General features: G+C 41.6%; 1 protein-coding gene across 1 annotated transcript in view; it reads left to right on the top strand.

The window, feature by feature from the left end:
- Positions 1–481: 481 nt before the first annotated feature.
- Positions 482–16579, top strand: part of plppr1 (phospholipid phosphatase related 1) — a gene marked incomplete at both ends in the record, with an annotated part of 29751 nt that continues 13653 nt past the window's right edge. The window contains 2 exons of the mRNA XM_079178861.1: positions 482–541; positions 11038–11226. Coding sequence (XP_079034987.1) covers positions 482–541; positions 11038–11226 — 249 coding nt within the window. The remainder of the gene's footprint in view (positions 542–11037; positions 11227–16579) is intronic.

The following is a 16579-nucleotide window of genomic DNA, read 5'->3' as shown; positions in this document are numbered from 1 at the left end:
GATTGAATCTCTTATCTGCTCTGGGAGTTCTTAGGATCCCCCCTCAGAAGGGATTTGCAAAAGGAAAAAGGTCGTTTGAGCTGTTCTGATTGTCCTTTTCTGCCTCTGGGACCCAGGATCAGATCTGGATTGATGGACTGGTTTGGCAAGGCCGGAGGTGCTTTTCTTAGTCAGCTTCCCAAGCGTAATGATTTAACAGAATACTTTTGAAACCTCACCTGGTCCGTTGTTTCTCTGTCTTTATTAAGATGTAAGGAACGGACATTAGAAAGTTCAAATGAACTTAAATAATAACAATGAATCACTTTCACGCTGTAGGTGATCGGTCAATATTGAGAGTGAGGTGTAGTGTGATCGGTAGCAATGGCACCGCCGCCTTCCTCTCATTACCAGATAACGAGCGCTGACACTTGATGTTCCCGTCTTTGCAGAGTGAGCCGCCGTGAATCCCGAGAGGAGAAGTCTCCCGACCGGAGACAAGATGGCGTCCAACAACACCCTGCGCAGCTACTCCATCATCCCATGTTTCATCTTCGTAGAGGTGAGAGGCTGCGTGTGGAATTGTAATCCTGGATTGTGGGGAAATGTACACGATGAGTTTGTGCGCGTTTGTGTGTGAGTGGCATTTTAACCATTAGCAAATGACCTCCCCGGGTAAATTATACACAGCCAACCAGACCGTAATGTGTTGGAATGAGTGGAAAGCTGAGTGTGTGTGTGTGTGTGTGTGTGTAAGAACTGTTCTGCTCCTCCATATTTAATTACCATGTCAGCTGAAAGTCCTTAATCAGAGAGATGTCTCAGGACGCCTTCCATTACTCTCTCCTCTCGCTATTTTACACTCTCACACACACACACACACACACACACACACACACACACACGCTTCTCTGAGGAAATATCCTGAATAACAGTCTCAGATGCGCTCACGCCTCCTCTTTAATCTCATGCTTTCTTCCCGACTGACCTTTGTGTCACATTTTGTGACAGCCTCCCACCGTAAGACTCTTTCACACTCTAAATGAATATAATCGTCAGACTATGTGCTCCAAAGATAAGTGAAGTTTGATTCATGATGTCCTTTCTACCTTGCTGCTTTTTTGAGCAGCGTCATGGAATATTGCCTATTTCTTGCCTCAGCACTTCTTATCCAAGAATCACACTTCTTTTCACATCCGAGACGTTGCCTCAGGACACCCCCAGTTATTGATTCATCAGATATCAATAATTTAAATGGAGCTTTGTGTCGCTGAACAAGGAGAGATGGCAAAAATGCGCCCGACACGCCTTTTGAGATCATTTCCACTCTTAATTTCAGCTTGACACCTTAAAATGTAACTTCGCACTTGAGCTCTGCGACACCTCACCACATCAGGAATAACAATAGCAGATGAGCCGGGGAAATCAGTTTTTGATCGATTGCAAGTTTAGCAGCATGCAGGTATGAGCTATTCGCAGAACGACGTAGGAGCACCTAACACTCCTTGATGCAGTCTGGTATTGAATGTCTGGCACATATTGCATGGTCTATGCTTATTTGCATTTGTCAGAATAAGAACAGAGACAATACGCTGTGCATGCTGTATTAGAAATCCCACTTGTGTCAATTGAAATGTCAGTTTTACTCCCACGCAGCCAGACTTCAAGTCGGAGCATGTGGGAAATCTTCCTGTACAGCAGCTGTTAACATAAAAAAAAACTAAGTGGATACAGACACACGTCAAGCATCATCCTCCTGTGATTTTTTCAAACATTTTTTTTAATTATGACACACTATTCATCACGGAGCGTTTCATCTTTTATAGTCCTGCTGTTGGACAGCCTTGTCATCGTCGTACAGCAGTTTTCTCATTTACAGCTTTCCAGTGTCTTGGCTGGAGCTCAGCGTGAAATGCTCAGTTGGACATTGGGAATCACGGCTGTGCCATTTGCTTAATTAGGATGTGTAACTAGAGAGGGGGGGTTAATGGGTAAACTGGTTATTGTGTTGGTGACAACATCCCCAGTTCCACCTTTTGGTGGATGTTTATACGGTGGTGCTGGAAACGCCAGTCCTTAGTGGTGATATTACTTACAGTTGGATCTGGGAATGATAGCTTTTTGTTCTCGAAAAACAACATGCTTAATGAGAAGTTGAGTTTGGCTTACAATACAAACACGAGATTGTCCAGTTTCCCTAATTTGGAAATTTTCTATTTGATAATAGTGTAACCTTCAGCGAATCAGATTTTGATGACCAGGTTGTGTGTAAAAAATCGGATTTGGAGACTTCGCTGTTACCACAGCAAACGTGTGCATCAAAGTTGTTCATTGGTGGTAGTCAGACCGGAATGAAGCCAATCCACAAGAAGCTGTTATTGATGAATCTACAACAGGGCTGTCTGATGAGAACATTTAAATCCCAGTAGTGACTGTTATTTTACTTAATCACATCAGTAATCACCGCAGAGGATGAGGGAGCAGTAAATGTTGACAGTGTCATTCACAATACTTAATAGGATTACCCCCCCCCCCCCCTTTATTACATTATGAGTGTAGTTGTATACCCATGCCGTTTTCACCCCCTTATTTGTCATATTTATTTGAATCGGTTATTGAATCTGAGAAAACGGTGATGCAAAACTTACACAAAGTTCTCACAGAGGAAGTGTGCCTGGGAGGGTGTACTATAAGGAAAGATGCATTGTGGGAAATGTAGGATCCAGCGTTTTGCTGGTATTAGCAATACATGAGATTAAAAGTCAGAATATCATGAACTCTGACCTCTACTATCTTTTTAAGATATACACTATGTATGTGAAGTACAGTATATCTATAGACACAATTATGTAATGATGGACGTGTGTTCCACTATGCTTTACATCAGACCAAAAATGTGAAGTATAACTGCTAATTTATATGATTCATTTGTACACCAGTTGTGTAAAATGACAGCACACTAGGACACCACTGAAGTTCTTAAATGATAATATAACACTGTCTGTCAAAGAAATGACTTCACAAAATGTTTTTCCTTTGCACAATTTATTGACATTCAGGATGTATGTAAAACGCACGCAAAAGCAAAAGACAGAGAAATTGTCTCAATATCACAATCCCCCCCCCCCCCCCCCCCCCCCCCCCCAACAAAAAAAGCATCACCCCATGTATATTTCCTCCATGTTGCAGCAGAGCACAGGCTGAGTGCAACACTGTGATATCCCGTTGAGTAGCACGCTTTCTTTCATTTCCACGACTGTCTTCCCTTACTCCCCCTCTTCTTCACGGACAGCTCTCAAAAGGCATCACATCCACCTCCTTGTCTCACTCTGCCCTTGCCCGTTTTTTCTCTGTCTCTCCCTCTTTGAAGTCTCTGTCACATCCTCACATCCTCATTTCTCTCTCGCCCCTCCTCTCTCCACTTAACCAGCTTCGTCCCTCAACCCTCCTCCTCCCCCCCTCCTCCCCCCATCTCTTCCTATTTCTCATGGTGTCTCACCTTCTGTATCCCCCTCTGTATCACTCCACATCTCGGTGCCCCTCACTCTTTCCCCGCTCCTTTGTTTCTCCTTCCCTTTCTTATTTTCGCCCTCTTTATCTTACTCACCCTGCCTGTCACGAAACAGAGCAAGGCAGAGGGACAGTGTCGTCACATGACCAGAAACGAAGCGCCCTGGTTGGAGCAGCCCCCAGTGCCAGAGGCAGTGTGACAGGGAGGATGCTTATTTATGGTGATTTGTTTATCTAGTCATGTCTCATGTTGCTTTTCTGTTACCTAACCTCTAGTTGATTATTTTGTCATTGCCGTTTGCCTCGGCTGCGGACTGCAAAATAAAAATAAGACGGGAGGGCTGCAACAGGAAGACGGGTCACAAGGGAGGAGAAGGAAAGACGAGATGGGGAGGAAGCGAAAGGTTGCAAAAATTATGAAAAATTAATTAATGAAGGAGCTGCGGAGGTGAGCCGTGAGAAATGAGGAGAGAACAGATATATCCTGTGCCTCCCCCTGGATGACATTATGTAACACGCCGAGCCCCGGGCGTTCATTCATCTCACTATTCTCCACTTAGACTTCTCAGGTTTCGTGTATAAAAAAAACCTTATTGAGGGCCTTGTGAACAAAAAACACCATCCGCACCAGGCTTTGAGGAAGTGAACTAATCTCTTGACTATCATTTGTGAAAATTCCCACTGTCAAACTAAGGGATGGTTTCTTCCTTTTATCTTGCTCAATCTCATCTCTCAGTATGGTGTAATAACGTTCTGGGCTGTCATGATTTAAAAAAAATAAATAAAAGAAATCACTGCAGGGAGTGATGGTCTTTGATGTCGCTCCGTCTCTCTCTTGGCTGCACTGACGCAATATGATTTTTAACTTGTGGGATTCTAAAAAAGGGGCTTTTATCTGGGAAAATCGCATGTTACATTTAGTTTTGGAACAACACACAGTTTAAGTGAACCTGCGATAGCTCTGATTAAGTTTGGACAAGAAACATGCCGGCAATCTGCGATGCCTGCAGCTGGGAGATTTTAATTCAAGGAGGCTGAGGAGAGGACAGGTAGATCTGCCGTGGTGATTCTTCTGAAATTAGGGGAATTGTTAATCTGTGAACCCCACTCATTTAAAAAAAGCTCCTGTCATGTTGGGACACATACAATATAATTTAAATACAATTTGAAAGCACATGTGACTTGAATCGTCAACTGCTCACATTAATACTGTCAGACACCGTGGAGAGAACTCCGAAGCAGACAACACAGAAATCTCTTTTAATTTAGTTTTAATGGCAAAATGTCAAGCAGACAATGAAGATAGAAGGGAAAGTAGTGCAGACTGAGGTACAAGTAAGGGCTATAGGCAAAATCCTGCCCGTCTTGAAAACAGGGGAAAAGGTCATTAACAGGTCACAGAAACAAGGCTTGAACAAATGGCTTTAGAGCTTGGCTTGAGCACAAGACAATCTGGCAACGGCTAGAGCCAGACTGAGGCTAAATCCTGACTGGCTTGATTGGGCATCTGATTGTTTGCAGGTGATCACTCTGGCAGGGAGCAGCTCCTGAAAGACACGGCCACATACAGCAAAGCCACTAGAGAGCACGAGTACCATGCAGGTGACAACATCCAACTATGAGTACGTTTGTGGCCTTTTGTCCCACAGGGGGACAAAGAGGAAAAGGTTTCTGCCTGAAAATACCACGAGACCCACTTTAGAACAGCATAATTGCTGTTACTTCTTATTTAACATGCTGGCTGAAAATAAAACAATGTATAACATATACAAATAATTTAGGGGTCATATTGACTTTATCTGCAAATGTGCACTACGGTTTTTATCACATTTTTATACTGCAGTTTAAATCACAAACTTTGTGTGTTTAACTTTAGACTTGTTAAGGCAGCAGATGGAGAACTTCCAGTCCAGTTCAAACGGGGTGATTTATATGATTTTAGCTTGTTTAGAAAATAGATAATGATGTGGTAAACTTGACACAACAATGTTTACTTTGAGTCAAAAAAATAACATCCTCATGAAAGTATACTATTACAATCTTTAGAGCTGATTATATTTGACCCAATAGGAGTTATGAAAAGTAAATTGAATAAGACACAAAACATTGCATGTGGTACAGAATGCATTTATACCATTTATAACAGTCACAGAAGCCTTAGAAATAGGAGCCTCAATAGACATATCAAATGGCACGAGATGCTGTACTTAACATATTGATAACCGTGGATCAAGAGGTCAATATATTTGTTACGGCTGGTTTTTATTTAATGCTATTTAATACAGTGGTTTGTAATTTATTTTCTTTGAAAAAACTGTAAAAGACAAATGATTTGGGGCCCAGAATTACATTTAATAGCTGGCTATTCATCATGATACCTTAGATTTTTGAATACATCAAAAAACAAACAAGTAGCTGTCATCTGTGTCACTTATAGACACGTCTGACACCAGAAGTGTAGCATCACAGTCTAAATCCGGGCAAGCCAGACTAAGATGCCCATTTCTGTCAGTGAGTCTTTTTCTCCTACTAACGCAACATGACAGTGAAATGAAAACCTAGGACTTGGTGGATTTATATAACATTTTCCTGTTGTTGGATGGCGGTGGGACTGACAGTAGCAGGATTTTTGGATTGAAGGAGACAAAGACGGGAAGAGATTGGGAACACTGGAGAAGGGGAGAGATGTGTATTCATTTAATTAAGAGTTTTATTATGATGTAATTGCCTGTGTATGAAGTGATTACAAACATAAAACAAAGTAATACCGCAAAATGGTTGCAAACGTATGATGAGAATTTTAACTTACCCTACTGAGTTAAAGGAGACTACGTTACTTCTACTAAACACTGGCCACTGTTGTCACAGGTTAACACTATAAAATATATTAAGCGTTCCACAAGTACGGCAACTTTTGCGCAGCACAACAAGCTGAATTCACAAATAGACTTAAGACCACCTTAAGAAGTTAAGATGGGGTACGTGTTAGCTGAGCAACATTAGCATTCATTTGGAGTTGAGTGTTGAGTGTAAATTGAAATGTTGGTCTCCTTTGAGCTCTGTTTTGGTCTCCACCAACCCTTGATGGGAATATCTGGTGCATTAGCTGCTCAATGTTCCCCAGTTGCTACCTTTGTGTATCTGAATGTGCTGTTGGGTAGTGTACAGTGGGCTTATCGGAGCTTTTTTCTCTCTCTATAGAGCTGAGGGCAAGCGCAGAATTGGGTGATAATTCTCTGTGGCTGCCTTTTTAAAATTACAGGCAGTCATTTAATCCAGTTGTAGAATAAAAATATTGAAAGTCAGAGTTTTACTTTGTTCGAAGCCTGTAAGTAATTGATTCATAAATGTTGGCAGTAGGAAATTATTGTCCGCTCCTCTAAAGTGATATACTTACCCTGAGAAATGTATGTCATGTCAAAACTCAACAGAGGGAGATGGCTGCACCATAGCACCCTGCCAGAATCCGGGATAAAAGAGGTGAATTGTGCCCTCCAAGGGAGAAGGATAATGGCATGCTGCAGTAACTTTTTATAACCGTTTTTACGGCAGCCCGTCTTGTCAGTCTGCCCTTCAAACAGCTAATGCAGCATGACGCTGGCTGGGGAGTGAATATAATGGAGCCACAAGTTGTGCTTTGCAGAGAAAGGGACGCTTGTCCAGGTGTACAACTGTCACAAAAAAAGCCAGGTCATAAAAAAAAAAGTCACAGAAACGGCAACCGCCCTGCAGGGACGACACCGCTGTTTTCACCACTATTTTCATTTCAGTAATGCTGCCAAGTGATTTTACCTATAGGCAGAAGTACACAAGTATTAGCGTCAACATATATTAAAAGTACCAAAAAGTCAAACTCTTACTCATTATGCTGAATGGCCCATTTTAGAATAATGTGTATTATATTACTGGATTATAAATATTGATGTATTCATGTGTAGGTATCACTATTGCTGCAGCTGGTTAATGCAGGGCGGATTTAAACTACTTACACTGTTGATTAGTTCAACAAGTAAGTTGTAAGTGATGCTGTCTAAATGCATTTGTTGTAGTGAGAAATACAACATTTGCCTCCAAAATGTAGTGGAATAGCAAAATAGCAAATAGCAAATACTCAAGTAATAGTACCCTGAATCTGAACCAAGCAAGGTCTGATACAGCATACAGGACAGACGAGAGAGGAGGAGAGTAAGATCAGGCTCAACAAGCAGAGATTGCTCATCTCTCGTGGCCTGTTTTGGTAATTTGCCACAGCCCGATGACTCTCCCGATGTCTAATAGCTCACTGCTTGTTTGCGGCTTTCCGTGATTTATAGCGAGAAGAAGTAGCAGGAGGCTACAGGAGTGATAGAGGGAATATGAGTTAGAATGTGATTGGGATGAATGTTGGAGGGAAGAAATGGTTCAAGGACATCTTGATGTTCTCAACCAGCCCCATGCTTCAAACCAGCAACCTTAAACTTCTCAGGCTATACTGCTCAACACAGTGTACACCCTTCTTATTAATCTGTCCAAGCCCTTTTCAGGTATTTTCCCTGTAAACCTGAGTTAGGTATGCGATCCCACAAGGTATTACATGGCATTTCTGCAAGCGCAGGAATTTACATATTTTCAGAGACCTGTGAATTATGTGTTAGCCGATTATCCCGCTGGAGCGTGTTTGTGGAACAACATTAAATCATGAAATTATCCCTCTCTGGATAATGTGTGCCGCCAAGCTGCATTAATGAAAACGTTGCTCTGACGTTCTGGGTTACGCTTGCGATTTATCAGAATCAGGTGGGAGATTACCAATCAAACAATGGCTGACAAATTCTGCTCATCACAGCACATCAACCAATTCTGTATTCATATGAAATAAAGAAAACTTTAGCTTTCTTGGAATTTAAAGTGGAAAAAAAATCTTTCCAATAATTTCTGCTTTTCTTTCATGTATATTAACCCTTTGACGTTATTCTCTGAAGAATTTTGTGCATTTGAAATGAATTAGCAAAATTATTTTTCTCATTGGAACAACAATCTAGACTAGCCAGCTTCTATTTAACAGACAGGAAGGCCTACAGTATCATTTCAGTAACCATTAGATACTATTCTGACAAAACCAAACTAAGAAACACAGCGTACATAAGTCAAAACTACTGTGTATTTTCCACTGAGGTGTGGGAAACACATGACGTGAAGTATGAAAACGCTTGTATGTATAGTATGTTGTGAACACTCATGGGTATCACTGTGTGGGCACTCACCTGTAGTCCTTATAGAGGGTTCAATGATGAACGGTTGGCCTCATTTTCAGTAATACCACTATCACCAAACTCTGCTACTCCAACCATAGCTGTCTGGTGAGAAATATCTGGGAACTTTGGGAAACTGGGTTTTACAGGAACTTCCGCAAAGCTAAACACGGGATAGGGTTTGCAGTTTGAACCCAAAAAATCCTCTGTCAAGGTCAGTGAACTTAGAGAAAGTACTTAGAGAAAATAAGTTAAGCTACAGCTTTTTTATTGTCTTTTTGCAATTTTGTGCCTTATGCTTCATATCATCAGTTCCTACTGTTATTCATTTGTCTTTCTTTTAATCAGGGCTCGGGAAAGAACTGCCCCATTAAACCCAAGTAAATCAATCATCAATCATTTATTAAGATGGAGGAACAGGAGGACTTCTTTTCTATATTTGAAACACTGAAAACCTCTGGATATACGAGTGCCTTCCGTTACGAGTATAACCGTGACGTATCACGGTATGGTGTGCAGCCAAGTATAATGGTTTCTCCTGCGAGTTGTTGTTGATGTATGTGAATTGTGTAAATATTCTATCCGCGACATGATAGCTTTGTAATAACTGGAGCAAGCAAAAATACCACTAATTAGCTTAGTGTTATTCAAAAAGTTGGCATAGAAAACACAAAAGCACACACACACACAGGCTCACACACCTGGACATCTCAGCATGGCCATCTGTCACAAGACTAGATTTGCCAACAGTTCTCTCCTAAACACAGTCGCTTTCTTGCCCCCCCCCCTGTCTCACTGTCCAGTCTGGCTCCCACAACCTCCATGTTTTACTGTATCTCAAAGCACTATTCCTTTATGGGAGCCATAATTAGTTGCTTGTTTTCATATGAATCACTGTTAAATCTTTCCCAATTGTACTGTCTCTGCTGTCTTCAATCAAGGATGACAAATGAAATGTGCAACTTTAGACCTCGACTCCAGATGCATGCAGTGTTTTCACTAACACGGTCACAATCGCTGTTCTAGTTGGCTCAAGATGTTAAACATTTAAAATCATCCCAGCAGAATATGGAATAAAGTTCTTGTATCGTACACAACCAAAAAAGTGTGCCTCGAAGCAACGCTTCTCCTTTATTTTATTGATTCATATAGGATCAATAAAGCATCTTAATATTTTGTTCTTTTTGCACTTTTCCCCTGTAATCACAGGGAGCTGAGTAGCTCTTGTGTGTTGAAGCAACACTTCTCCTTCAGCGGCAGCGTTGTGACCCCTGGTGTTGAGGAGAAGTATTACAAATGGCCTGCTTTAACATGTTTTTTAAGAATCAGGGACCATTCACAACACTATTATCATGTCTATATGACATGTTAACAACTAAAACTTAACTAAACTAAACTAACAACACTTGGAATATTGCAGTTTTTCAGCAGACAAATGAGAAAGGATTGCCATTCATGGCCGCTTGTGATGTCCCATTGTATTTGTAATGATCTCATACTGATTCATATAGGATCAATAAAGCATCTTAATATTTTTCTCTTTTTGGACATTTTCCCTATAATCACAGGGAGCTGAGTAGCTCTTACTGCGCTAATGTTACCTTTTCATGACTAATGTCTGCATCTACTGGCAGTACCTTCCCTGACTAAGACACTCAGTTCCGGTGATGTTGTGGTGCTTTTCTTCTATCTAGCTCTTAAATATAGACAAACACGTCATCACCCTCCTTTGATATAACAACCAGAGCGTGTAGTGCCAGCAGGTTGGCATCAGTATCAACACATTAGGGGCTGAATGACTCAAATGCAGCTGATTTTTAGAGTCCACATTAAAAGCCTGGCTTGGTTCGTTATCAGCGACGAAGGATACCATATATATCAAAATATTGCCTGCAGCTGATTCTGGAAAGAGAGCGAAAAGAGGCCAGAGACAAAAGACGATGTTAGAGGGATAAAAGGATGAGGGGGTGAGGGAGGAGAGGCGGTGGTAAGTGGGGGGGCTTGAACACGAGGAGTTAGCATGAGATAGAGGGAGAGAGAGAGGAAAAATAGACGTTTTTAGAGGATTTATGCGGTTGTTTTGCATTAAAACCATGTTAGACACGTCACAGCTGAGAGAGGAGCGCTGTTCGGGGATCAGCCACCAAACAACTCATTTAACCACTCAAAAGTGAATCAAGGAAGGATATTCTTCAGTGCACTGGATATACAACTAACAAGTCCCCCTTTCCCCCTTCTCGTTCTTCTTCTTCTTCTCCTCTTCTTCAACTTTCTCTACTCTCTTGCTCTGTCCCACTCCGACATGTTCTTCTTCCAGCTCGTCATCATGTCCGGCACGGTGCTGCTGGCCTACTACATGGAGTGCACGGACCTGTTCAGCGTGCACGTGCAGGGTTTCTTCTGCAACGACGCCGAGCTGATGAAGCCGTATCCCGGCACAGAGGAGTCCAGCTTCGTCCCCCCTCTCATCCTCTACTGCGTGGTGGCTGCTGCTCCCACCGCTATAGTGAGTAAAAAAAAACAACATCTTATTTGTATTTCGCTGCAGTGTTTAAATACGGCAACCACATTTGGTTTATTTACGTCTCTCTGAAAAGAGCAACCTTTTGTTCACTGCTTACAGCTTTTCACATTTAAAACCTATTGTTTCTACAATAATTCCTGACAACCACCAAAAATGTAACCTCTACTCCACAAAGTGTTATAATGTTGCCAGACAACATATACTGCTGACCTACAGTATGGCCTACTGACCGACCTTTGTTACTGTTTGCAACGGCACATAAGTTACTTCAGTGTTAAATCATATAGCAGATAAGTAGGAATAGATATTCAGCAATGCATCTTATTTGAACCGACGACTGTTGTCCCTCTATCCTCGGTAAATTCCACTTTCTCTGTCAAAATATGGGAGAAAAGGTCACAGCGACCTGTCTGACTGAAGACTGTTTTCAAATCTTTTCATGGGTCAGCTGAGAAGTTCGGTGACGATTTCACGGACTGAACTTTCGATTCTCTGTTTCTCTGAACTTTGAACAGCATCCGTTAAACTCTTGCTTTGTTCGGCTGAATGTACCATGTGACAAGTCATGACATGACGGACACATATTTTCCCCGGACTATGATGCGATCTCTTAAACAGTGTGTGTCCATAGAGATTCCCCGTTATCCGGGTCCCAGTGCTAGAAGGTGAGTGGATTCCCTGTTGTGTAATGTTTCACCATTCATTCACTGTTCCTTCGCTGTTGTGCTGAATGAAAGGGGCACCCGTGCACCGGTGAAACCTTTTCAACATCAACAGGGAGTACAGTTGACTCAGTGTTCTATAAGTGTAACTCATGCCACTCTATCCTTTCACAGCTGTTGTTTAATAGAACACACTGATTCTAACCACGTTGTGAGTGTGTAGTGATTTCACATTGGAAAAAGGGACAGAATATTTTTTTCCCCCAACCAGACAGTAGGGGTGGGAAGGTCCACGATACGATATTATCACGATACTTAAGTCACGATACGATATTATCACGATACATGCTGAGATATGCTGAGATATGCTGAGTATTGCGATAACATATATTGCGATTTATTGCCTTTTTTCAACTGCAAATTATATCCCCAAAAGGAAAACTTTGTCAACATGTTTTATCTAATAAGATAAAGCTTTCAGACGGTTCATCTCACTTTCATCATTTTTATTGCAGCAAAATGGGATTGTCGAGCAGACAGACTGACCAACACTGTCATAAATGTTGCACCTGACAAACTAAACTGTTTGTATTACAGTCTACATAGTCCAATTTAACTGAATGCAAACATGTGTGGACTCAGTATATGAACTATAACTTCTATAAGTAAGATATAAGAGTTATATAACTCAGTATAACTTGTGATGCGTGGACGTCGTGGGCAGAGAGACAGTAATGCGCCGCACTCTCCCCATGAGCCTGGCTACTGTTGGCAGATTTAACGCCTGTTGTGAGGCCAGATTGAGCGAAACACTTCTCATACAGGAATCCCGCTAACTGAATGATAACGCCCATGTTAGAAGCGGTGTCGGTTACAACCACCAGGTTTTTGTCGGCAATCCCCCATTCTTGTGCTGCATTTTGCAGGAGGTCTGCAATGTTTGCCCCGGTGTGACTTACGTGTACTTGCTCTAGTTTGGAGAACGTGGGACAGCAGTCGCCAGTCCTCTGTGAGATAATGTGCTGTTATAGTCACATAGGAATCCACTGCAGTTGACGTCCACGCATCACAAGTTAATGCAACCCTTTCTGCTGTACTCAAAGATTCCTCAACTTTAAGCTTCACATCTCTGTAGAGCTTGGGCACGGCTGGGTCGGACGGCGCATTTCTGATTTCTTTCCCGGGACCTCTGCTGACCTCACTAGAAGAAAAAACTCAGCACCATCTAGCGGACGGAAAAAGCAATTGATTTTATTATTCTAGTACCAAAAAGTTTAATTCGTATTTGCAAAAGATCGATACTTGGCATCCGTGTATCGATACAATATCGCCATGCAAAATATCGCGATACTATGCTGTATATATATCTCTTCCTCCAGCTCCGACCAGACCGTGTGGATACTAGATTATGGTTGATTTTTGAGCGCGATGTTGATGAACACTATTCTCCCACAATGCAATACACAAAGGAAATGGAGGAACTAGGGGGAATTAAAATAGATTGTGGGAGGTGGTGAGTTAAACAGCTTAAGAACAAAAAGGTGTTACAACTTAAGAAAGACACGTTGCTGCCGCTTTGTGAAATTGAACTGCCTGTGACCAAAGTTGCAGTTTCCCACTTTGCACATATTGCAACATTTATTGTTAGTATAAAACAAGTCGAGTGTTGGATTACTGCTCAAACAGTATACTGTGCCAATCAGTATGTGGCACACATTGTATAGAATTAGTTTGTGCTGCAGTATGGATTTTTTGGGGGGTGCACTCATTTTGACATGACATTGAAGGAAAACTACAGCAGTGGTGGGCCGTCAGGTCCAGCTAAGCCTTCTCTGCTGGCCTAAACAGAATCACAAATTTATAGCTATTTTATAATTTAATAGTTTTTCACAAATACACTACGTGTATTATGATTTGTTTTCCCATTAGCTTATTTTCTCATTGCACAGCTCCTGTCTTCCTCAGTTGCTCTGCTTCCAGCCTGCAGCGCTGCTTCCAGCACAACTTGTTTTAAGTAGAGCTTTTATCCAATCAGATTCAGCCCCTATGTCTCTATGTAAGGAGAGAGGCCCGATGCCCGCTAGAGAGCCTGTGCAGTTTAAGTAAATGGGGACGATATTGTTGATTGTCTTCAACCAATCAGATCTTTAGTTTGACATGTTGGGCGTATTCTTTGACGTGCCAGTGGTACCGAGGCAGCCTCCTAAGTACGTCTGCATTAACGTGCGCCGTGATTGAAACATATGTAAGAGAAGTTATGACATTTTTAGCGTTTTGCTTGGTGTAGATTATTTTATTTTTTTTACCTAGCTTTATTTTTTTAACACTCAATGGCTGAAGGAGGAGAAATGGATTTAGTTACTGACTTTGTTAACAAAGAAAGGTGTATGGACTTAAGTGAAGGCAGCTTTGGTAAGTGAACTGCTTTTGTTTTTGTACATCTGCAGTAGCGTTACTACTGTGTTCATTTGTCTATCGTGTCGTTTTTATGAATAATATGAATGGCTCGTGCTCTAGCGCTGCAGTGTTGCTGGGTTGATTTGTTGTCATATAAATATATGTGACTGGTTCTTGTGAGTTTGTTGTTGTCATTGTGTTAATTACATTGATTTGGACTATATGCATTGTCTGTTAATTACGAAGCATCCCGTCATGCGTGGGGTTATTGTCCGGACAATTGAATCCGTTCGGGCTATTGTTTTCCCGCTAAGCTACTTTAGCTTACCCTCCCTGAACACACGGTGCGGGGCCTCAGCTGTTCTTTTTTGTTCCGGGTTCAGAGGTCACACAGCCCGTTGTCTCCCACGTGAGCGCAGTCCACCGAAAACATTATATTTCCCACAATTCAAGCTTCTGCATTTTCCAAATGCACTAGTATTATTCAAACGTATTGTTCGGTTCGTAAGCCTCGTACCGAACGGTTTAATACGAATACGTGTATTGTTACACCCCTAGAAACAAATAACAACCGTAGCTGTGGCGTCATAATGAGCTTATTAGGAGATGGCTCAAGTGTAGTAGGACAGCACAGAAGGCCCAGGTATAAAATGCACGGCCCGCCACTGAACTACAGGTGTATCTAAAAGCATCAATGGGGCTTTTTCACTGCAGGTATTTATACTTATCATAGCAGGGGAGGCACAGGTGTAATCAATACCATTAACGATGGCTCTGTGCCTTCTAAAGTGTATCAGTCAGCGAGCATGAGTGCAGCCCTCATTAGTGTTATTAATTACACCTGTGTACCTGCAATAACGAATGTCTTGTGTGAAAAGGGTCTGTTAGAAATCTCTTTCTGATCACTGAATGAACAAAATAACTGTTAAGACTGTTCATTTGTAAAGCTGAGGGACAGTTGTGGATGAATGTAGGGCAGGGGCTGCATGTGCATTGCTGATTCAAACAGGAGTAGCAACATGCAGCCACCAGGTGTCAGTTTAGCTCCATGCTTGTTGTCTCCAACCGAGCACACCAGACCGCACCATCCTCCACATGTCTCTGAGTCCCTGGCTCACTTCATTATTAAAACAGTGTCAACGATTTTCTGAGCACCTCCTGACGACTGTGTGCATGTGTCTGCCTTTTAATGTTAGAATACATTTTCTCTGGCCACTGGCGAAGGAAAAGACGAGTCAATCCCAGAATATAGAAACAGTGTGGTTCCCTCTGTCTGAAGAAGCCGTTGCTTCACGGCCAGACGCAGGCCTCGGTACGTTTTAGGATCGCACAGTGCTTAAACGTTAAGGGCTGCAGTCGTGCATCACATCAGTACAGATGGAATGTGTTAAAATAATAATAATTAGCTAGGGTGTCAAACAGAAAATACAGTATTTTAAAGCTCTAAGAGTGCAGCAATTGTGTAATCATTTGTACTAATTTGCATTTTCAGCTGGTGAATGTTGGTTATTTTACCCCTCATTTACCTTACATATATAAAGTATATAGTTGCCAACTAACTGTGGCCAAAGAGTGTATGGTAAGTCTATTAGCATTTTCACTACAACTATATTTTTTTGTGAACTGTGTGAGCCGACCATCATTTCCTTTTGTTTCCTTATTGTGCATGCTGTGTATTGTTATAATCCAGTGAATGTTAACTGCATTATTTAATCTTTTTTTGGTCTATTAAGTGTACATATTTGCAGCATTTGATTCATTCATTAATAGTATTTTACAATGTTATGATTTCCTGAGGATATGCGTTATCATAGCTGAATTATTTCTTTACCCACTACACCACTGAAAGGACGTCTTAATGTCTGGATGTCGTTATAGAATTTGGTGTGTGAAATGGACTGGTGTGCCTGTCCATTTCTTGAGCACCTCATGTTCTGTTGAATGCTCCGCAGTAAATCTAAAATTCAGTTTAGAACTGTAGAGTGCTGTGAAAAAGCTTTTAGCAGTGTACTGTATGTGTCCCATTTGTGTATCCCAGCTTCCTTTCCAAACAGACCAGTCCTCCTTTTCTATTACGATTTCAAGTGGCAGTTAATCTGGGATGTGATCGTAAAAGATGTCTGGTTCCTGGACACACGCCACCCATTAATTTGTAATGAGATATTACCGTTCTGCTGCCTCTTTGTGTCTCCCTCTATTTGTGTTTATTATCTGGGACACTTTGTTTTTTTGCTCTCAGGCTCTAAAGATTGACTGTGGTTACCGGTATGCTAGTC

Source organism: Pholis gunnellus (assembly GCF_910591455.1).
Source record: "Pholis gunnellus genome assembly, chromosome: 18".
NCBI lineage: Eukaryota > Metazoa > Chordata > Actinopteri > Perciformes > Pholidae > Pholis > Pholis gunnellus.
This window is presented reverse-complemented; position numbering and strand designations above follow the sequence as displayed.